Raw genomic sequence first — 23,446 nt, 5'->3', positions numbered from 1 at the left:
CTCGTAGACTTCGTTTGAGTTCTTTCCCGTTATTTTTGGTAAAATGATAGTTGAGTTCATTTTCCAGCTTGTTTTATTTTATTATTGAAATAAAACAAATGAATAAAATAAAGATAATGAGAACAAAAATATATTTATTCAAAAAAATAGAAATAGAAATAGAAATAAAAATAAAAATATAATAAAAACATGTTTATAAAACAATTTTAAAATAAATTTTGTATTTTAAAAACAGAATTTTCATTGTCTTCATCTCTTACACTGGAGACATTTTGTTATAATTGAGTCATGTTACAAATAAATGCATCTCATTGTAAAGAATTCGTTTTTTTTTTCACATGTTTTTGAATGGGCTTTTAAATATCAAGATTAAATTAAATTGTCTCTAATTAAATAGGAATAACTTACAATTTTTTAGGTAATTAAGAGGGCCACAGGCCAGAAAAACAAAAGACCAACCCGTGCTGGTATGAAAACCAGGACCAGTGCTTCCCTCACTGCGTGTAAACAGCTGGGCATGTCTTTCTAAGCTGCACCCTTCAATCTCTAGGTAGAAGCTCCACCAACCAACAGAAAAGACTGATAAGCGACTTACCATTGCATATTTGCATTGCTGAAAACACTGGAGAAGATCTAATTGCAATATATGCAAATCAATGGAGATTAAAGAGAGAGAAAAGAAGGCTCCATCTCAAATTAGTTGAAGCAATCCTAATCCGACCCCTTTGCGTGGGAGATTGCTATACACTTACTGATTCTCTATTTTAGAAATTGATTTTAACTAGCCTGTAGAAAAAAGAAATGAGCAACTAACGGCTGGCAGGCAGGCAAATGATCCTCCTGACAGGACTGAGTTCTTGAGGACAGCATAAATTTCAGAATTCTGATCAATTGACATGGGGCAGGATATTCAACTACGAACAATGCAATTCATTTTATCCACTGCAGAAGTACAAAGAAACAAAATCCACCAGCTTACTTCTCTTACAACGAAAGACTAAACTGAAAGACAACAATAAAATCCTAATTTTACATATTGCAATTTATCCGACTAGAAGGGAAGAGGAGGCGGCGGCGGCAGTGTCTTTGATTCTTATTACATACAAACAGTGTGATTACACTGGCACGGGTCACAGACTAGTTTCCCTTGTTTGGGAAACTGATTCAGGATTGACTGGATTTCACTTGGCGTGGACACTCCTTTTCAAATCCTCATTTTCCTTGTTGAGAAAGTCAACTCGAGACTGGAGAATGTTAATCATGGCGTGAGCACTCATCATTTCAAGCTTCAATGTCTCTCTCTCAACAGAAATCTTGTGGATCTCACTCTGCAAATCATTGATAAACTTCCTGCAACTAGGAGACATTGATGAATCAAGACTAGCAGCATCTAGTGCAGGTGGGGGAACACGAGGATTTTCTTTGGGTTCCAGAGGTTCCATCAGAGAAAATTCTAGCAAAGCAGATATTGCCGTTGTTGTTGCTGAAGTTGTTGCCATCATCATTTCTGCTGATGTTGTTGCAGCTGTTGTTGTTGTGGATGAGCAAGGATCCTGACTTGTCCTTGTTGAGTTCTCTGAAGCATTTGAACGGTTAGACCCAGTCTCATTATTGTGCTTTCTTCTTTTATACTGGAGAAGAGTTAAGGGTGCTTCTGTATTTAGCACACACAGTGGAGGACAATCCTCCACACTTTCAGTCTTACACACAGGTAAGGCATTTTGAGAGTCCCCCGGAACTTCGGTAATACCAAGAGGACTTTTATTGATGGAATGACTATCCTGCAACAAACAAGTAACACTATTTATAGCAAAATGTTGCTGCTTGAAATACAAAATTAAATTTCAAGAAATTCCATGCTGACTACTATAGATGTGTACTTTTACATCATTACAGTAACACGCATGTCTACAATAGGTGACTAAAATTCTGAATTGGTCATCCCTATTTTACAAGGCATCCCAACACACTTGAAGCTTAAACGATTAAATTTCTACAAGTAGAATCACTTTTCAGTTCATTATTTGCAACCCAAAACCTCAACACCAAGGTAGGGCATGCAGCAAATTTTCAAGCTCGAATTGGTTCACCAGAACTTCATACAAAACCTGATACCTGGTTCTGGTCTCCAAATGATATATCAAGGAGGTCAACTAAAAGAATAACCAGACAGGATACAAAGTAAAGCTTGATCAGTTTGCTTGAGAACTTTTCAAGGAAATGTCAAGAGACTTGAGTAGAGTTGCAAGATCATGATCCATGCATGCAAAAACCCATTTCAGCAATCTGACAGCAAATGCCCTTTTGTTTACACCTGATCCCACTGAAGAACGCTACTCTTTATCCTTGTTTTCTCCATGTTACGTTTAACTATGACAGCAAAATATGCATTTGTATTCTTACCACTTGATCAATCCATCTAATGAATGCACTATTATCTAGTCCATTAAATGTTTTATATTTGATAGTTTAGGTAACTGTAAGGAATAGTTTGGGCTAGCTTTCAAGGAAAGAAAATGCTTTAATTGGCACTGTTCCTCGTACTTTAGCAATTTGAAAATATTTTACTGTTTGGTGAAGCAGTTGCATTTGAAAGTGTTTTTTAAGGTGCATGGGGACAGAAAAGGCATCAAATTGATGCTTTTTAGGTGGCTTGTGGATGGTTTTGATATGAAGATGTCAAAACCATTGAAAAGTACCCTATAAAAACCATCAAAAATTGATGTTTTTCAACCCAAACACACCCACCAGCACCACATCACCAAACAAAAATCATATATGTAATTTTTGTCATGCAACTGCACATTCATGAACTAATCTTGATATTGCAGCTAAATTAATACAAAAGCTACAGCATCGAAACCATGTTTTCATCAACACAACCCATTGCAAGATGAAACTCTGGTCAATAATACGAGTCACTGATCTAAGTAGCAGTCACATTGACCAAGTGAGTTTTTTTACAGCCTCCCCAAGGACCTGCTCTCTTATATAGTTGAAGTAATAAGCAATCATGATCATGCACATTCTTCATTCCATAAAAGTCAACTTCTTCAAGCAACCCTCAGTGCTTGCTTCCAGTTAATCTTCCAAACAACATCTGTTTGATATGCACCTCCTTGTCATAAAGCATCAATCTGCCAACCATTCTTCCAATAGACAAACAATCATGAAAAACAGTTCTGATCTCAAATTCAGTAACAACTTTTAACTACATTTCCAATGTCAAACTCCCACAACCATTCTTGGAACTAAAAGAGAATCCATTACCTTTCCAATCTATAGGTGTCAGACTTAAACTACGTATTCTAAAAAAGAAAGAGGTTCTGCAGTGCTTTCAGACCTTCAATTCAAACATTAGCAAGGTAGCAGTTTATTATAACCAATAGCTCTTTTTAATATCCAAAAGTAATACTCCAGTGTTAAGGACACTAAGCAAGACTTCAACATCATAGAACAACAAAACTAAGCACCCCTAACAGTTATCAATAGTCCAGCATCATACTACAACAGCAGTAAGCATCTCTAAAAGTTGGAATGCTTCAACATGGAAGAAAAAGCACAGACCTGCTCGGTACGGTGCATTTCACCACCAGTATCATAAGTAACCACCACCTCATCAGCAGCATCTTCTCCTGGAATGAGAGCTGCTCCACGATCATCCCACTCCTCCTCGATGAAAGGGGCATAGCGGTTCCCAGTTGGTGGTCCTATATTGTTCTTGTGGAACACTCTACAGAGAACATATGAGTCGATCTTCACAGAAAACAAAACAAACAAAATCAGAACAGCATAACAATGGAAAATCTTCCACTTCCTCAACCGCTCCACAATTACTTTTGGTTGAGCTCCTTCTATTGTCAAACCAAAATAGCTATTTTCCTTTTCATTTCCTAAATTATCAAGGCAACCATATAGAAATCCACATTGCTAAGACCACGAACAACAATACTATTACAGCCTGACCTGCATAGCTCCGGTTCTTTCCAATTCTTCATCAATAAGCCGGTACTCGTGCATAACCCAGTTGGTGCGCAGCCCACCTGGTGCACGCCCACTATGAAACACAAGAGTTTTCTTCATTGCAAGGAGTTGACACTCTCGCCGAATCTCCCGGTCCTTTCCAGTAGCTTTCCAGTATCCTTTGCCTGTCGCCCTATTCATTCTTGCTCCATTCCCATATTTCTTGTCCAGTGGACTGAAAAAGTACCATTCTTGGTCTCTGCTTTTCAACCTTGACTTATCTACAGACCAGCATAATTGAAACCCAGTAAGAACACCATGCGAATAGATTAATACCAAGCAAAGAACCCAATCTAACAAACGTAAAATAAAACAAGAACAAACCACTTACAGCCCAACAAAGAACTGTATCATCCAAAAAGAAAATCAATTAAAAAAAGCCTCAATTCACCAGCAATCCATTAGAGATAATAGCCAGACATGGTTATTACAGACTAAAAACAGCAACAGCCCAGTAAATATGTAATCCTATAAACACTACCTGTAGTACGAAATCTAAAAATTGGGACAAAAAAATAAAAATCAAAATCAATTGTAATGCCTTAAAACAGAAGAAACAGCAAAAAATCACAAAAATAAACAAGAAAACAATTAGACATGAAAAAGAACAAGAAGAAGAAGTAATTACCTGCAAGGTCCCAAGGTTCGTTTTTGTAAATATCGACCTCAGAAATAGCATTAAAACGGAAAGGTTTATTGGAAACCTTCCGTTTCAAGTAATAGATAACGAGTTCTTCATCTGTTGGGTGGAATCGAAACCCAGGAGCTAACGCTGTCGTTTTAGTGCTGACTGGTGTCGTTTTTGCCGGTGCTGGAGCTGGTGGTGCTGGGGTTGTCAGTGCTAGTCGTAATTGCTGTTCTTGCGAGGAAGTTTCAGGACCCATGATGGGCTATGGTTGTTTGGGAAAGGGGAAAGGGTGGAAAAGGAGGCTAGGGTTTTTTTGGGAGTGGAGATAAGGTTTCTTGATTGATGGGGAAGAAACTGGCAAGTTAAGGGTAGTGCCTTCGATTGCAAGCAATTTAGGTTCTTTTTGTGGGCAATAATTTATGACCTTTGATTTTTTGAGGGGTTTAATGTTTACTGTTGAATATGTAGACAAGACATATGTAACATATGTTATGTTAGAACTTAGGAGGAGGAAAAAGAACTGTCTAGCAATTTGATGGCAATTGCAATGGAATACATTCTGGTTGGTTCAATTGGGGGATGTTTGTTTGTTGAGGGTCACGTATATGGCTTGGATCAGGGGCAACATGAGGGGTGGATAAATATATGGTAGGTAAATAAAGTGAATCTTGTTTTATGGCTAAATAACGTTATTCGACATGGCTGGTAAAAATTATTTAAAGTTGCAAAAATAACTGTAATTATATGGTTTTAAAATAAATAAGGTTATCTGACGAGTTGTTATAATGATATGAAAAATATTTAATTAGTAATAATATACGTAAGCAAATCAATCTTGAAATAAATAAGAATATTTGACAATATCGTACCTGGTCGATGCAACTATATAATTAAAAGTTATCTAGATTAGAAAAATGCTTCTGAATAAATTAATTTCGAAATAAAATGGCGCTGTTGTTTTGATGTTTTGAGGGACTCTTAATTTACATTGCACCGAGTCCTAGAAAATCTCCATGTATTTATATTATGTAAACATATAAATTAAAATTAATAGTCATAGTTATTATTACCAAACAATGTTATTTAGACTGTAAAAATAACAATAAACATATTAAATTTAAAACAATTAAGATTACTTGATATCATACCAAGTTATTACAATTACATAAAAAGTCAGTCGGGTATGAAAATATATTAATTATTATAATTATTCTATTTGCACGAAAAGTATTTTCATGGTTAATTACGACAGGTAAATATTTAACATGAAATTATGTACTATTAATTTGTGTGAGATTAATAACTTGTTCGAGAATGTGGCTATCCACAGGATTTGTCACGCTCCCAAACAAAACCTAAATTCCCCAGGCAAGACTAAAACTATACACAGCAGATGCAAGATGGCAACGGGGCTTCGGAGGTGATGGGAGAATCGCCATTGTTTCCAATTTCACTATAATGTTATGGAATTTCATTTATCATTACCAAAAACAAATTAACCCCAACAACCCTAACGATTCAATAACTTGTAAAATCCTCAATCTTAAAACAGTAAAAACAGCCATCACCAGCTCGGCAAGTATCTTGGAAACCTGCCCATGAATATGTAGCTGGAAACCTCTGGAGCGTGGTGTAAGAAAGAGGAAGTAGAGGGCAAAACCTAAGATTAAAAAAAAAAAACAAGGTGAAACGAATAAACAGCCAAAAAATTACCCCCTTTTTATTACTACTTGAAAAGTAAAAATAGACAGAAAAATATTTTATTGGACAGAGCATCCTATTCTGACACAACAAATGCCCTAACAAGGGTAAAAATTACGTCTTGATTAGATACTTGCCCACTAAGGCAAGTAATGGCTCGTGGGACCTAACCAAGTTTTTGTACACAGTATTATCAAGGATGAACCCGGAGGATGACTTAGCTAACCCTTGCTTGCACAGGCTCCTCCATCATCAACCAACGACGTGGAGTTGAAGGTTTGACCAGATGGGTTCATGGTCGTGCCCGGTGGTCTACTGTGCTTCAGCTTTTGAGGCAGCAAAATCGGCTGGGCTCAACTAATAAAGCGCTTTTTCAAGACTGATGTGGCCTCACGGGCAGGGCGTTCTGTCCAAGATTTTAATATAGAAGTAGTAGCTTTGGTTTGATTTTTAGCGCTATGTCTTCTGTCTTCTGGTCTGGCTCGAGCTCCGATGATTGAAGAGGGTAACTTTTGCCTGCTAGACAGTTGACACTGTAACTTGTAACTGTGCATGCCGAGATACTTACGTGGGTGTGGTTAATTTTGGCCGTTTCTTGGTCAAAGTACCAAACAAACCGTTGTCTTTTTGAATTTGAATGAGGACTAGGGCTCAAGCAAATTTGGCCCATCACCAACTCTTGAGCCATTTCAAGAACATGGGTTTTTTTGTGTGTTCCTCACTTCATAGCTATTAAGCAATGCCTAATGCTATCATTGGTTTTATTTATTTATTTTATTTCTTTTCTTTTTTATATCATGGGTTTTATTCCGACACTGAATTCTAGAGAATGGACTAAGGCTTTGAAATACATTAATTAATGGCTAATAAATATAGAAGGAGCAGAAAACCACATATTGTGGAGTTGTGCGTGATCATATTGGTAGAAGGGTCGGTGGCTTTTTTTTTTACTCAAAGTGTTCATTCATTAACCTCTTGTATTTTTTTTTTCTTTTTATTCACATAAGATATTTAGGTTATTTTATATGTATTTTAACTAATCTTTATAGATTTTAAAGTTAATATCTAGATAAATTTCTAGTGGTTATTAATATTAGCAATCTTAAGATTCGAATCTAAGATCACAGGGAGTATAAATTTCTTGGTCCTAAATTTTTACTATTAAACCATTTACTAAATGATTTTTTTTCAATAGAATGATAGCTAGTAATTAGGATAAGTAATGTAACATTTATATTTGTACTTTTTTCATCCATAGCTATTTGCTATTGTCATTTTATTAATTATTTTGTTACGTGAAAAAGAGGTTGGCTTTTACCAAGTGAAGAAGAAAGCTTCAACCTACAGTGATTACAATTTAATATGAAAATTATGGATATTGACCTCAACCGATAAGAATGAGTAATTTTGTTGGATATTTACTTTACCAAACAAATAATAAATAAAAATATTAATATCATCAAACCTGACCCATGATTCAAATTACTTTGTTTAAAATAAATCACTTTAAAATAATAGCATTATATTTTTTATCATTAAAAATCTTTTGAATAGCATATAAATCAAATAAAACTATTTTAGTATAATAAATCAACATGTAAGAATTTCTTCATGACAAGTTTTGTGCTTATTGGTGAGGACAAGATATGTAGACATGGGAGAAATGCTAATTTGTTGGTTCAAAATTAAAAAGAAAAGGAGAGAAAAACTGGAACTAATTTAATTCCAAAATAAAATACAATTGATTTTGCAATAATGAACCGGTGTGTTAATTCAAAGAATTTAATTGGATTATCTTAATTACTAATTAATATATCTTTATGTAGAAATGGTCTAAAGCTAAACCTGTGCATGGTAAAAAAAAACCTTGGACGTACTACGTCGACATAGGTACGTAGTCAGAATCGACTACAGCAGAATATAGATAGGAGAATTTTTCTTTTTCTTTTTACTTAATCGTCATTAATTAAATTAATTAGAAAGAGGAGTTAAAAGCAATCAACAGAGTTAATTACAAGGATACAGATTAATTAGTGGCCAAAATCCTTAATACATAATATTTGCAAGTCCAAGAGGCCTGCAATGGCGCGTGCAGCTATCAAAATCAAAGAAGTTCAAATTCAAACAAAGAAGACATTTGTCTCGAAGATTAAACTATTAATCTTACTTTATAATAAATCATCATCAACCAACAGAAATCACGACCTGCCAACCCCACCTTTCATGTCTCCTTCTACCTCAGGAAATTTCCCATTTCGTTTTATGCTTTCTTGCTCTTCAAATCTCTAACCTCTTCGTACAGTTATTTCTTGTTTTCATTTAGAAACTACCTGTATCTAGTTTAGGTTGCAAAGAATTAAAGAAAAAATGGAGGGCTCTTTTTCTAAAGGATGGAATAACAGTTATGATTATTCATTTAAGATTCTGTTGATTGGGGATTCTGGAGTTGGCAAGAGTAGTCTTCTCTTAAGTTTCATCTCCAACTCTGTTCGAGACCTCTCTCCTACTATCGGTACTGTCATTTAATGTTCTCCTTTCTCTTCTTTTAGCGGAAAATTTGCAGATAGGTATTGGCTGCAACTTCTAGCTGTCTTTTAATTGCATGTAAGGAGATTTGACAGTAGATTTTCAGTGGCAAATTTGGTGAGATTGTTTTGATTTTGTAAATTTTGTAACTGGAATTTATTGTGAGAGCCATACTTGTGCATCTATCTAGAATCTGATCAGGAATTCAGGGTATATACAAGTGGATTAAATCATTAGCCTTGCTCGTGTCTTTCTTCTTCAATAATTTTGACTAGCTCTGAAATGTATAGTGTTCTAAAGGGGAAGGCTTCAAAAATGTGCAGGTGTGGATTTTAAAATCAAGGTGCTCACTCTTGGTGGGAAAAGATTGAAGTTAACAATCTGGGACACAGGTAATTAGAGGAAAATGGCTCTCATGCTCTGAATTCTGCCCTCCAAACCTCCATCCCCGATTGATTGAACTTGGGGAAACATTTGCTTTTATGGGATCCGAACGGCCACTTAATATGAAGAGATCAAACAAACCCTTTCCCCTTTAGATAGATTTCTGGATAGCATAAATCCAGTGCATGATGTTGTCCTAATCAACTGTACCAATCCACACTCCTTTCAGACCTGAAGAAAAATTTGACATGGTTCCGATAAGATCAAAGCTGCCAAGGGCCAACTATTTATTTGAATTAAACTCTATTCCCTTTATAAAGTGTCAGATTGGATTCAGCAGGTGTTTCTTTCCTGCAGAGGTATAGAATGAATAATGAATTCTGTTGCATTGCAGCTGGGCAGGAGAGGTTTGGAACATTAACAAGCTCTTACTATAGGGGGGCACATGGAATAATCCTTGGTATGGCAATTGTCTAAGCATCACTACATAGTTTATGTAGTTAAAGTTATCCTATTTTGTTAATCCTTGAGTTGAACTCTCCTCATTTACCTGAGTTTTGATCATTATTGGTTAAGTGAAACAACCTAAATTAGTTAAAATCAGTTTGCTTTTTCCCTTGCGATATACATATGTATAAAATCCTGATTAGTTTGTGCTTTGATTTCGTTTTAGTTTATGATGTGACGCGACGGGAAACCTTCGAAAATTTGTCAGATATATGGGCAGAGGAGGTGGAGCTCTACACTAATCAGAAGTGTATCAAAATACTTGTTGGAAATAAAGTTGATAGGGTAAGCTGAAATACTTCCTATCTTTTCCTACTTTGACACATGCATACATGCGCATTAAATATATTAAGAGCCCGTCGATTATATTCCTCCATTTCATGTTAGAGACCTTCTGTCTTCAAGTTTTGTGCTTTTAATGGGCACATTGTCTCAATGATGCAATGCTTTCAGGATAGTGAAAGAGTTGTAAGTAGAGAAGAAGGGATGGCTCTTGCACAGGAGCATAAATGTTCATTTCTTGAATGTAGTGCTAAAACCAGGGAAAATGTCCTGCAATGTTTCAAAGAACTCACATTAAAGGTACATTTCTATCGAAGAAAATGCCCTTTTATCTTTTTTCTTTACTGTGCTCTGAATCTGCAATATGTTCTAAAAGCTAATGGCAGTAAATCTAATGAAAGAATTGAGAGCTAAAAGTAGTTCTCATTGTTTAATATCTAGTGCAAATTCTGAACATTTCTACTGCTTTACAGATATCGGAGGTTCCTAGTTTATTGGAAAATGGTTCAGTAGTGGTGAGACAACAGATTTTGAAAGAGAAACAAGTATACCAGGCACCTCGTGGCGGCGGTTGCTGCTCCTAATTAAACTGCCTGTAATATTCCGACTCAAAATCTGTGCCAAGAGCAATTAGGTGGCCGGATCTCCTTCATTCTCTGTCAACGATTTCATGTTCTTCTTAGAGATCTATTCTTATGGTCATCTTTACTGCTTCCGCTGTAACCTCTAAAATTTTGGGAAGTTGAGTGCTGTATTGTGCATCACGCAGAGAAAAGTAGATGCTTACACACAGCTGAGGGCAGAAAATAAGAACGTTGTTAAAATTGGAAGCACTTGTATAGTATATTTTCATGGAAAGTGGTTTTGATTGATTCTTTTAAAAGTGATGAAGTTTTCTCAGTGGAGGGAACACCACAATCATTTCAGTGTCGAGCACTTAGAGCAGGATAATAACACCCAGCAGAATGTCCTGTCGGCCATACCAAACCATGAGCAATCCAGCTTTCGCACTAGCTCAAAGAAAAAGAGCTTGAAATAATTTAATTCTTTAGCAGTCCAGAATATTTGGAAGCTGAGTGTTCTGGTGAATGATTGGTTGACCAGCCCTCTTAAACATCCCACAGCTGTTTGCACCTCAAGTTACACATGAGAAAACTTGAAGGATGAGAATTTGAAAATGATTGCTGATTTGAAATTTAAAAATCTCAGAATTCTGCTGAATCTTTCCAACTGGGACTCTCATAGGAAAAAACTTCCCGGAGTACTGCTAGCTAGTCGGACAGTTCAGGAGGTAAAGGTATTCTCTCTCTCTAAAGTGTGTCAGGTATGTAAAGTGTCTAATGATTTTGTCTAATATGCACGTGATTTTTCAAATTATTTTTCATTTTAAAAACATCATATCACTATTTTTTATATATATTTTTGTGATAATTTTAATGTATTAGGTTAAAATAAAAAAAATCTAAAAATATTATTTTAATATATTTTCAATTAAAAAACACTTTTAAAAAACATTATATAAATATTGAATTAAATTACATCTGCTCCTAAACATAAAATATACATATAAATTGATTATTTTTATAGATTATTTTTATTTTGCAAACTAACAATTCAGGAAAAGTTTTGGGATATAACACAATAGACAGAAATTAAACAGCTAGCACATAGTTTGGCAGATTTAAGGCAAAAGGAATCAACGCTGTCCTGATGTTTTGTGCACTGGGAGGAGGCTGCCCGGCTTCCTAGTGCACGTGGAGACTGCTCCATTTACTTATTTTACGGGTGTCAGGTTGTCGCTGAATGTGTTTTTGGTATTACAGGCAATGTTTTTTTTAAGAATATTTTTTATTTGTAAATATATTAATTTTTTATTTTATTTTTTATATAGCATATCAAAACTATTAAACTAAGATAAAAAAAAAACCATAAAATAAAGATGTATTTAAAATGGTTTTTGAATATTTTTTGTATTTTTAAAATAAAAAGTATAAAAAAACGTATCTTTTTTATTTCAATGTTTCTATCTCTTTCATTTCCAAAACAATAACCAATGTAACTTAATTTAATTTTCACATATAAGACATTAGTATTTGCTTCGATAACTTACAAGAGGAAGCATTGTGCTGAAAAAATCAAGGCCTGCATGGTTTTACTCCAAAGTTTGTCTCCACTAATGCATATAAATACGTGGACATTTGCCTCCTCCGAATTATTTCTCTTCCTGTAACGAACCTCCAGTGAAAAAAAAACAACGTCTTGAGCAATGAAATTCTGGGTCAACTTTTTTTGGTGGCTATTTTCATACTCGTTGTCAAGGTAGCCAAAAGTGAAGAAAAATTTCAAGAATGGTATGTTTCAATCGACACAACTATCAAAATTCAGCATCCACATAATAATAACTGGAACTTATCTTCTTTTTAAATTAACCTGGTAAAATAGTTGTCTTAGGTATATATATTTTAGAATTAATATAGTCAGGAACAAAATGTTCTTAAAATGAGTCAGATTTGAAATAATTAGAATATTTAGTAATATAAATTAGATTTGATAATATATCATACTCAATATATTTAAGTTCAATTGACAATTGAACCCCACAACAATACAAACCTAGTAAAATGTCAGACCCACCATGTTTGCGTTCTACAATCAATTGAACCCAACATGACATGGGTTTGGCATTATCGAACTTAAAACACTTGGGTTTGACAATCAACCAAACTCAATGAAACTTGGGTCTAATGGTAAGATAGAAATAATAAATTTAGATTCAGTCGTTAGCTGAATCTAAAGAAACACATACCTGATAAAATATCAAATCCAACATGTTTGAGTTTAGCCGTCCATCGAACCTAAGAAAACTCGAGCCTAGCGGGATGCCAAACCTAATAAACTTGAGTTCAATTGTTTGTTGAACCTAAAAACACATGGGTCAGCACGAAACGCTGGACCCAACATACCTAGGTTTAGTCGCTCACCAGACCCAACATATCTGGGTTCAACTGCCTATTGAACCCAAGGAAATATAGGTCTTGTGAGACTAAACCTAACATACTTTGGTTGAGCTGTCTGGTGAACTCGAGAAAACTTGAGCTTGACAGGATGCTAGATCCAATAAAGTTGGGTTTAGTTATCAAGTGAACCCAATAAAACATGAATCAGACCTAAAATACTTAAGTTCAACAATCAATTGAATCCAATACAATATGTTAGATCCCAAACAATCATTTAAACTAAAAGTTTTATGAGTTGAATAAACTATCATATAGCTTTCATATATTTCAAAGCATTAATCATCATAAAATACAAGAATGAACATTACTTGTTCTTAAAGTTTAAGGTTATTTGAAGTTATTTATTATCTTTTCTATAAAATTATTGATTTTATCATCAAAGAATCTTCAAATCCTCCAATTAAGACTGTTTTTGCAATACTTAGGTTTTTACCATTGATTTGGTGCTTCTTGAGCTAAGTTGAAGAAAACCACTCCCTTGAATATCTTAATTAACTATTATTAACAAATTAAATAACTTGTTACACAAATATTCTGGATATTAGTACATCACATGTCACATTTATTCTGGCTTCTAGAAAATTTAAATCAAAGCAATTGGATAGTGACTGGGGTCTATATCACATGATCCATCAATAGAAAATTCTCCAACACTCCACCATAGCCAATTTTATTTACATGGTATTGGCAATGCTTATCAAGGCTTTCTTTTGATTTTGATGGTGCAGGAATGGGATGCAACAGAGATTGAACTCATGGTGAGATGCAGTGGACGGCACAAACTCTCCAATTGTGCCTGGTTCAAATTGAACTTACGTGTTCCAAGTCAGGGACCAAATTGAAACTTTTTCTTACTTTTCTATCCATCAATTACCAGAAAGCTGGTGGAGGATTTAGTCCCATCAGAGTTAACAATCGTGAAGTTCTTAGCGCACCTTTCCCTAAACCAGAAGATGAATTTGACCTTCTCATTGGTGACTGGAATTCACAAAGTCGCAAGGTAATTTACCCCATCACATAAATTAGGTACTACACCGTTTTGTTGGAATTCTTTTAGCTAGAGTAATTTTATATATCCCAACATATCTATCTCGAATAACATCAATATTGATAATATTCACAAATATATGTGAGGAATAATTTAGAATAAATATCATTAATCTTATGTGTAATTAATAATGTCACCCACAATCCCTGACTGGATGTTAATGAACGACAAAGGCCCATGTTCGAACCCTTCTGCAAAATTTTATGGATCCTTCAGGATCGCTCAAGGTAATGAAATAGAAGGTTAAGGAGGTCCATTTGGCTTAATTACTATAAATTAATTGGGACACAATAAAATTTTGCAGAAAAAGATATATTAATTTAAAATATTCGACGTAAGGAACCAATGGAGTTTCAATTTCAAGGATTAAAAATCATGAGGAGGAGGAGGTGGTGGTTGAAAGTAAAGGATCATACAAATCATGGTGGACTTCCTTTGATGTGCATGGTGGCCAATCCTACTCGGTTCTTGTTACAGCTTTTGACCAAATGACATTGTGGCAACGCCAAAAATGGTTAATGCGGCTGCATTTAGCAATCTTGGGGGCATGGGAGTGTTGCCTTATCTCAACTCCAGCGAAATGGATACTGGGCCTCTGCCAAGTGGACCTGGCCCATTTGATATGCAATTCTCCACCAATCAAGCCAGGCCCATCAAGTAAATTCCTAGAATTTGCATATTTTTTTTATGTGAATCCAGACTATCACTACTAGAGGGGCTGCTAGTCCTAATTCTCAAGGAACCTTGAATGTGACACCGAAACAAACATTTATCCCCACTGTACCAACAGCTCACGATTTGCCTTGCTACACAATCAACAAGTGTCGTACTCGCAAAGGGATACTCCTTTAATGCTGACATATGGGCCTGGAGTCTATGACGCCGACCCCAATCCCGCCGAGGAGAGACCACCCCATATAAACCTCTTTTTATGGATATTTTGGAAGAGTTATGATTGTTTTTAAAATATTTTTATTTAAAAATATATTAAAATAATATTTTTTTTATTTTTTAAAAATTATTTTTGATATTAATGTATTAAAATGATATGATATCATTAAAAAAAATATTAATTTGAAGTAAATATAAAAACAAATAAAATTTTTACTTGTATGATAACATAAGACTCTATATAATAAAAGATTGCAAGAATAAATAAGGTATTTTTATTAATAATGATTTATAAAATAAAAATTATCTTCGCTTATAAAAGATTTCAAGTATAAAATAAATATTGTCCATTATCCTTGATATATATATTATTTAAAAAGCAGGAAAAACTTAAACAAAAGATGTTATAGGTACACATGACTGGAAAAAATAAATATTATGAGAAAACTTCAAATTAATCCCAAACTAATTAATTAATTACTAACTCACAAGTTGTTTTATTAAAAGTTTTCCTTATTTTGGGTCTAATCCCTAAAGCATCAAACGTTCCTTTATCAAGTCAAATGGGGTCCCAAAAGAATTTGATATTTCCGTTCAAAACGGTGCTGATTTCAAACGGGGGATCGAATTAAGAAATATATGATACTACAGGAACTGAATTTCAATTTCCTATTATTGTTTGGAGAATACATTGAGAATTAGTAGATAGTTGGAGGGCTAATTAGTTGATAATTGTACAAGAGATACCTCTTTGTAATTGACTAAACTGTCTCCCTCTCGCTATTGCATGTAAATGCTTTTTTATTTAGCATATTTGTTTTTGTGGTTACACGGTATTTTTTAAAAAAATTAATTATTTTTAGTATTTTTTTATCATTTTGATTTAGTAATATTAAAAATAAAATTTTAAAAATAAAAAATATTATTTTAATATATTTTCAATTAAAAAAACACTTTAAAAAACAACTATTATTACAATATCAAACATTATCAATACACGATGGTGTGATCTGCACTATTCTCTTACTCGGCAGCAACAGGTTTTGATACTCATCACAGCTTGAAACGCCAAAATGAGGCAGCCACTTTAGTAGGAGAATTCATTATTCTGCGTGTGGACAGCCTGGCATTGCTCTTTTTTTTTTTTTACTTATATATGACAATGGTAAACGCATTTCTTGAAAAACTGAGGGAGTATTAATCAGGTCTTTCATTCGTCTCCCACAATTAAATATTTTTTTTAATTAAAAAAGGAAAAATAGCCAGGTTCTTGATATATGTGAAATTGTGAATGTAGGAGAAGAAGGGGTATTATCGTCGAAGTGAAAGAAGGTGAGGCAGATTCAAGGACTAACATAGGCACAATTGCCTTTTTATTCAAATTCATTGTTTTTTATTTTTTATGGTGATAATGCAAATCCGCTGTTTTTTTGTTACAATAATTCTTAATTTTGTTTCCAAACTGTCTTTTTTACGGTGATCTAAATTATTAAATCACCACATTTGACTTAATTCTTACGGTTATCCTAAAAGTCACCTGATGTGAAGTTACCTAACTTTAAATACATATATTTAACCACACCGGCCTATTAGCTCAGTTGGTTAGAGCGTCGTGCTAATAACGCGAAGGTCGCAGGTTCGAAACCTGCATGGGCCATGATTCTGTTTTGGCCTTTCCTTTTCTTTTACCCTTTCGCGCTGTCAGTTTGAGCACTGATTTCAACTGTAGTTGGCATTTTCTTTCGAGACTTTCTGGGTCTCAGATAAAATAAAATAGAAAAACATATTTTATAGCCTATTAATTTGTAGCATCAATATCTGGTTAGAATGTGAACACAAGAGTATCAACTGTAGTTGATATTGTGCATTAGCACATGTTTGGTGTTATTATGTTTTTTTTTTTTTAAAAAAAATAATTTGAAAAGCTTATTTCTATCGTTACTTAATTGCAATCCCACCTATTAAACCAAGAAAATTGGCCACGCGTACCGCTAGTTCCCCAAAGAATTGACCCAATCCCAAATTAGCACTAATTAACTACACAAACGACTAGACACCCCCCCCCCTCCCCTCTGGCAACATCACAATCACACATCCCTCTCTCTCTCTCTCTGAGGTAGACCGACAGCTACTCAACTCTCAGGACAGCCACTCTTACTCAAGAAGAGCTAATGATGCTTACAAAAATTTCATACATGGACAAGGATCATCGTCTTCATTAACCCTTAATGGAAATCATCGCCAACTTTGTGCTTAATAGATGCATGCTTATGCCTTAAGTTTTTAAATGGGTTGATCGGCCTGTTTTTAATTGATGTAATTTGGTACCTACACTAACCATAAACCGGCTAGCCTTTTAGGCAACAAAATCCATGAAATTCATGTACTTATTAGCTTCAAACAACTAATTATTATTGTAAATGCAGTGCTAATTCATAAATTTACGCCCATGTAGTGAGAGAGCACATGAAGTTGGAATGTAGAAGAATACAAGGGTTTAGAATCCTATTTCGAGCATGTTAAACTTGAGTTCTTGAAGCAGTTCATAATTAATGGTGGCATATACTGATTAGGTGGATAGAGTAGGCCAGTAACCAACAAGAAGGTGAGGACCAAGCCAAGAAAAGTAGCTAGGGAGAGCATTTTCTATGAGGAAATTGTTATTTTAATAGAGGAAAAGGGCAAGAGGTGGAATGTTCATATGGGAAGTGCAGTTCCTTACTGACTCTCTTCTGATGTTATGATGCTTCGTTTTTATTCTATTTTTTGTAATCCGAACATGAGAAAGAAAGAGAAGTTAGCAGAGAGGCATTTTTGCATGTGAAACAATGAAGAAAATCAACCAAAGCAACAGACTTTTTGGCTTTGGTGGGGGTGAAAAACACAGGCCAAACACTCTCATGAAAAACACATTCCCTCTGACGAAAAAGGAACAAAAACCAATGATGAAGAGAAAGGAAAAGATGCCCACATATCATGCACTTCTCATGAATTAGCTTAGAGTCTTTTTTAGAACAGAAATTGCTAGCTTTTACACATAATTCAAGTCCACTACATAACAATATTTGATCAAGCTAGATAGTTAAAAGAATTAAAAGAATGTTATATTAATTATGATCGTTTTAAGTTTACAAAGGAAAAAAAATTAGAAACAAATTATCTGGTAAATCGATATCAAATTAATGGCCATGTCTGATCAAATAGAAGAAGAAAAGAAAACTTCTGAAGAAGTCAGGAAAAAGAGAAGTATAACCTTCTTCAGTAATGACAATCCACCAAAGCCGGGCTGGAGAAGACAAGAGGTGTGTTTTGCTGCTGCTGCTGTTGGTGTTGTTGTTGCTTGGAAGCAAAGGCAAATTTCTCATCTTCCGGGGCTGGAAGATTGAGATCCAAATCTAAAGAAAGTGCGTTTCTTGCTTTCTTGGGCTCCTCAGATTCTATAGCCAATGGTGTTAATGACAAGGTTGTGGTACTAGACATGAGAGGACCTCGGTGCCGCCTCATATGACCACCCAAGGCCTGTCCAGATGTAAACTCCGCACCGCAAACTGAGCACTCATGAATCTTGCCTTTATTGTGATTGCTAAACGTACCTCTGTTAGCATTGTTATCACTCAGTTGAAGACAAAGAGATGAAACATTCTTGTAATGTCCATCTTCTTCGTCGGAAGATGGTGAAAGATTTTTCTTCCTTTCATCATTGTGGGTTGCCTTAGGCTTCTTATGACTAGCCCTATGTCCACCTAATGCTTGAAAAGATGGAAATGTCCGGTTACAAGTCTTGCACTCGTAAACATAGTAACCAACCTTGCCAGAACCTGTCGAATTAGCAGTTTCTAGGAACTTTCTACTGTTGAATTTGGTGGTGTAAGCCCCTCCTCCTCTTGAATCATAGTCTTGACGATGTTGTTGTTGAGTTGGGAAATCTCTTGAATGGCCTTTGGCAAGAAGGATAAGGCAATTAGCCATGTCCTCTTCTTCTTCAGTGCTATCTTGAAATTCATTAATGGAACTTGTTGGTGACCAGCTGGTACCACCATCTCCGCTTGATGAATTAGCAGTCAAACCATAAGGGATTGGTGATTGAACCCTCAACCTCTTCGTTCTCTTCCCCTTCACAACATTGGCTGCGACCTCCTCTGAAGCTTCCATCTTTCTCCAACACCTGATCAGAGAAAGAGAGAGAGAAGAGGATTGATGGGATATTAATGTTTAGAAGAGTCAAGGGTATATAAAGAATCAATGCGCAAGAGAGAAAAATTAAAGTTTGTTTTAGGTGACAGTTTTTGGAGTAAAAAAGGACACCAATGGAACAGTCAAGTGAGAATTAGTCTGAGGCAAATATATAGAACCCAATCCTTGTTGAGTCTGCAAGCTATATAGCAACGAGTTATAAATAGGGTGAGAGTTGCAAAAATTAGACCAAAAGAGTGGGGGAGAGGGATAACACAAGGAGACAAGAGCCAGAAACAAAGAGATGGAACAGAAAAGATGGTAAAATTAGGGACAAACAGGCAGTAAAACAGTTGGTAAGGAGAGGGTGTTCGTTGATGTCAAGTCCGTTTCAAACTCTCTTTCTCACACTTTGCCAACTCACTTCAACACACCAAAGAAAAATAAAATAAAACCTTGATTAATTACCCATAATTGCTTGGCAGCACAGTATTATTAGCTAATATTGCTCTCATCCACCCCTTCTTTGGCCGCTAAATCGCACCTCCACTCATGCGTATATAGTGAGTTGTAATGAACACACACACTATTCTTAGTTTACACCATCACCAGACCGATCTGTATGTGCGGACTCGGTGCTAATCTTTACTGTCAAGTATTAAACTCACTATTTATTTATATAAATTTTGAACAGAATTTATTTTTTCAAGAAAGAAATTATCAACAAAACCCTGTTTCAGTTTGCTTAATTAATTTGTTGCATAAATGTTGGTCCAGATACGTTTTATTTATTTATTTAATAATCAAGGTATTTTCAAGTCAGTTTTCGACTATAAGATACAAGTTACTTCTTAAACAAACCATCTATAATAAAACTAAGTAAGAAATTTGTTTATTAAAGTTTCTTAGAGATGCCGGTTCGAGTAATTATGTGTGTGGGGGTATTTATCCATTAATAATATTTTGAAATCAAATCAATAATTAAAGAATTCGTACAAAATTTATGATCAATACACGAGATATTAATGTATAAAATGATACAAAAATATTTTAAAAATTAATTTTAAATAAAAAAATCAATTTTTAAGCAATAAATTTTTTGACCCCACTGCCGAACTCCGCCTTGTATTTTTCACGTCTTCTTGAAGAGATATACTTGCTGCGTATATAAAACAGGCAATCGGATTTTGTGTATAATATGCTATATATGGATTGAAAAGGGAGCGTATATAATAAATAAATAAAGAGAGAGAGTGTTCGAGAGGAGAAGGGAGAGAAAGCAACGCAAAGTCCATTACTTTGCCTCAAAGATTCTCTCTCAGAGATGATTGGAGTGCAAGGCTGGAACCCACGGAATCTGCGGGGCTCCTCTTTCTTGTCTATTTTTCTTATAATTTCCATGGCTGCATGACCAACCTTTCTTGTGCCTTTTCTTTCCCATCACTACTTACTTCCATAGTAAGCACCTAGCTACTCGTGCTCCATTATTCCACTATTCCATTGGTGGGCGGGCAGGCTGTTTCCCTCAAAATTATCGCCATTATTTTACCAAGAGATCAATTTTAGTGCTTTTAGAAATTTCCAGTGTTGAAGATCTCTGTAAAAAACAAAAAAAAAAAAAAAGGCATTTGAACCCATACCATATTCTTAATTAGCAAAGGAGAGGATTTCCATTTCTCACTCCTCCTCCTCCTCCTCTCTCTCTCTCTCTCTCTCTCTCTCTGTTTTTGCGATTGTGTTGAAATTCAAGAAATAGATTTATTATCCAATACAATACGGGGGGGGGGGGGGTATCTTAAGCATTAATTAATTAAAACTTGGATTAAGTATCTTAGTGAGTGCTACATGATCTGATGCATTATTAAGCACATAATCTGTTTCTAATCATTCAATTCATGTGCTGCTGGCTCTTCCATATATTTTATAATCACACAATCAGTTCTGTCTCATGTCTTGTTCATGTAATTCCCTTTTAATTCGAAGCATCCAATATTAATCTACGGGCCATTATCCAATGACAAACCTCCTTCTCTCAAGCTGTCTTATTTTTTCACAATCTAATCATTGAGTTCACTTCATTCGATAACATAGAGCTACACTGGTTTCGAAGTGAAGTAAAGCTTGCATATGAATGAACTTTGACATTTTTTATTACAAACAAAGAAGTTATCTTTTGAGTTAATTAGTAAAGTTTGATTAATATATATATATATGCGCCTTAGAATAAAGAAACCGATGTAGAAACGAAAGATTGTGCCTTAATTTCATTGATTAATGATAAAAAAAAAAAACTCGTTTAATCATAAAATGCATGTTAATTTATTATTAACTTAATTTCCATCCTATAATTTTGTTTTAACCAAAAAAAAAAGTGAACGTATTTTGGACTTTCACTTGAACGATAGAGGAATGAGGGGGGATTTTAGAGTATATATATGACTGCTTGACCCTAAGAGAAATTTTACCAATACTTCATGAATTTATTTTGAAAAAAAAAGGGATTTTAAATAATGAGACGAGTCAAAATGACATTGAGATGCATGAAAGTGATAATAATGTTATTTTTATCTTGGATATATATATATATATATTCTCTCTTATTTCTCTAATTCTTGTTTTATGTATATTTCTCTAATATTAAGTAATTATTTACGAAGCACTCTAAGGTTTTCTGAAAAAGAAGATAAAAGCGTGATTCAACCTCACTGCGAAATTAAGTGGAATCTTCTTCTGATAAATCTCAAAAATCGACATGGGCCCTTTTTTAATTCCTAAGATCACAAAATTTTCTACAAAGGAGATGGTGAGCATCTACAATATCTCGCACACAATTGACCATGACACACATGGTTCATGCATAGTGGTAGTGATCACTGAATTTTTTTCACTTCATTAATATTCCTGAGAGCAAGTAGGTGGCGAGTCAATGCATAACGGGTCGGCAAGTTCTTGACGTGGAGAGCCATTATTGATTGGTTGTGCGAGGCACGTAAGGATTCAAAACCACCCCAAGAAACCATGATTTAGGCAAGCAAAGGATTTTCATAATCATGGGTTCCTCTCTTATCCTCATGATCTTCTACGCCACATGATCTCTCACACTTTCCTTTTGTTTTCATGTTGTGCTTCTGCGAAAAGTGCGCAAAGAGCTAACTTGGAAGGGATTGCTAGCTCATGCAAGTATGCCAGTAGTACTGAATGTATATATAAACGACTTTATAATATATAGTTTATTCTCTTATGTTATTATACTATACACTATACTATCTGTACTTCACAAGTCATCCATGAAAGAGAGAGAGAGGTATATAGTAGCTTCTGAGCCACTCAATGGAATATGTTATGTTGACACTAAAGCAACCGAAAAATTCCCAAATAATTTATTCTCATTAAAAGGAATTAATTAATACACGAGGAAAATATTAATACAACGAATAGCGATCCACTTTCCTAGTCAACTGTTGCCACGGCTCCTCCTGTGAGGTAGGTTTAGTGCCTGTTTCGTGTTTTTAAAAATAATTATTATTAATGTGAAAACAATTTAAAAAATATTAAAAAATTAAGATTTTTAGTGACGTACGGCTGACCACATTTCCAACAAGCATTTAATATGAAGAGTAAATGCAGGTAACATTTGTAACCGACATCATCACCAAATAAAATTACGACAATCGAGTAAAATTAAAATCACTGTCATCCAGCTGAAAAAAACAAGCCACTAAGATTAGTGTCGTTATTTTATTGAAATAATAGTTAAATATGAAGGTGGATGACTCTACGCGGGAAATGGTAGATCTAATGAATGCCCACTTTATGGGGAAGCAAGAACAGGCTAGAATGGTTTGCCATGCCTAATTACAGAAAAAGAGAGCATCTCTCTCTCCTAATGAAGTGGTCCTACTACTACATACAGTCTAGTTAAGCATCAGAAATTCACTGTACAGGCCCTCATTTAACCTAAAGAGCTGTAAACTCTTGACCACCCTAACGAAACCTGCTAGTTAACACTAACTTGAAACTAATTGCGTCATATTACTCATGCAAGACAAACCCCAAGACCTTCTATGAATTAGAAGATCGTCATTGTGATCGGGAATGTTATCACTGTTAACATTCGGAGTTAGTTGGACATCACTTTCTCACGGGAGTTACTCTAACAACATATTTCATACTTCTTTGAACTTTATTGGTGTCTTTTGCTTCCAACGTAGGATCAAGGAGTTAAGAAGTCAATTGAATACAGTTTGTTTTTGTGTTTTTATAGAA

General features: G+C 34.8%; 3 protein-coding genes and 1 non-coding gene across 4 annotated transcripts; 2 read left to right on the top strand and 2 right to left on the bottom strand.

Annotated features, from left to right (window-relative positions):
• Positions 1–909: 909 nt before the first annotated feature.
• Positions 910–5,139, bottom strand: LOC118059836 (NAC domain containing protein 50). Its single transcript, XM_035072809.2, has 4 exons — positions 4,652–5,139; positions 3,967–4,244; positions 3,568–3,756; positions 910–1,781 (listed from the first exon to the last, which is right to left on the bottom strand). The coding sequence occupies exons 1-4, from the start codon at positions 4,905–4,907 to the stop codon at positions 1,182–1,184; spliced, it is 1,323 nt and encodes a 440-aa protein (XP_034928700.1). The 5' UTR covers positions 4,908–5,139; the 3' UTR covers positions 910–1,181.
• A 3,426-nt stretch (positions 5,140–8,565) lies between these two features.
• On the top strand, positions 8,566–10,951 carry LOC118059835 (ras-related protein RABC2a). Its single transcript, XM_035072808.2, has 6 exons — positions 8,566–8,864; positions 9,202–9,270; positions 9,657–9,722; positions 9,936–10,054; positions 10,223–10,351; positions 10,525–10,951. The coding sequence occupies exons 1-6, from the start codon at positions 8,720–8,722 to the stop codon at positions 10,633–10,635; spliced, it is 639 nt and encodes a 212-aa protein (XP_034928699.1). The 5' UTR covers positions 8,566–8,719; the 3' UTR covers positions 10,636–10,951.
• A 5,639-nt stretch (positions 10,952–16,590) lies between these two features.
• Positions 16,591–16,664, top strand: TRNAI-AAU (transfer RNA isoleucine (anticodon AAU)). Its single transcript has one exon. It is a non-coding gene; the product is annotated as a tRNA-Ile (tRNA).
• A 1,223-nt stretch (positions 16,665–17,887) lies between these two features.
• Positions 17,888–19,388, bottom strand: LOC118059834 (zinc finger protein ZAT5). Its single transcript, XM_035072807.2, has one exon. It carries the CDS (start codon positions 19,157–19,159, stop codon positions 18,266–18,268), a length of 894 nt encoding a protein of 297 aa, XP_034928698.1. The 5' UTR covers positions 19,160–19,388; the 3' UTR covers positions 17,888–18,265.
• Between the last annotated feature and the right edge of the window lie 4,058 nt (positions 19,389–23,446).

The sequence above is a fragment of the Populus alba genome, chromosome 10 (assembly GCF_005239225.2).
Source record: "Populus alba chromosome 10, ASM523922v2, whole genome shotgun sequence".
Classification (NCBI taxonomy): Eukaryota; Viridiplantae; Streptophyta; class Magnoliopsida; order Malpighiales; family Salicaceae; genus Populus; species Populus alba.
Note: the sequence above shows the minus strand (reverse complement) of the source record. Positions and strands in the feature narration are given on the sequence as shown.

Coding starts and splice junctions, on each gene's coding strand:
- LOC118059836 (XM_035072809.2), bottom strand. CDS start 4,907: ATGGGTCCTGAAACTTCCTCGCAAGAACAGCAATTACGACTAGCACTG. Junction 3,757..3,966: donor AAAGAACCGGAGCTATGCAG/GTCAGGCTGTAA, acceptor TTTTCTGTGAAG/ATCGACTCATATGTTCTCTG. Junction 1,782..3,567: donor AAATGCACCGTACCGAGCAG/GTCTGTGCTTTT, acceptor TGTTTGTTGCAG/GATAGTCATTCCATCAATAA.
- LOC118059835 (XM_035072808.2), top strand. CDS start 8,720: ATGGAGGGCTCTTTTTCTAAAGGATGGAATAACAGTTATGATTATTCA. Junction 9,723..9,935: donor GGCACATGGAATAATCCTTG/GTATGGCAATTG, acceptor ATTTCGTTTTAG/TTTATGATGTGACGCGACGG. Junction 10,352..10,524: donor TCAAAGAACTCACATTAAAG/GTACATTTCTAT, acceptor ACTGCTTTACAG/ATATCGGAGGTTCCTAGTTT.
- LOC118059834 (XM_035072807.2), bottom strand. CDS start 19,159: ATGGAAGCTTCAGAGGAGGTCGCAGCCAATGTTGTGAAGGGGAAGAGA.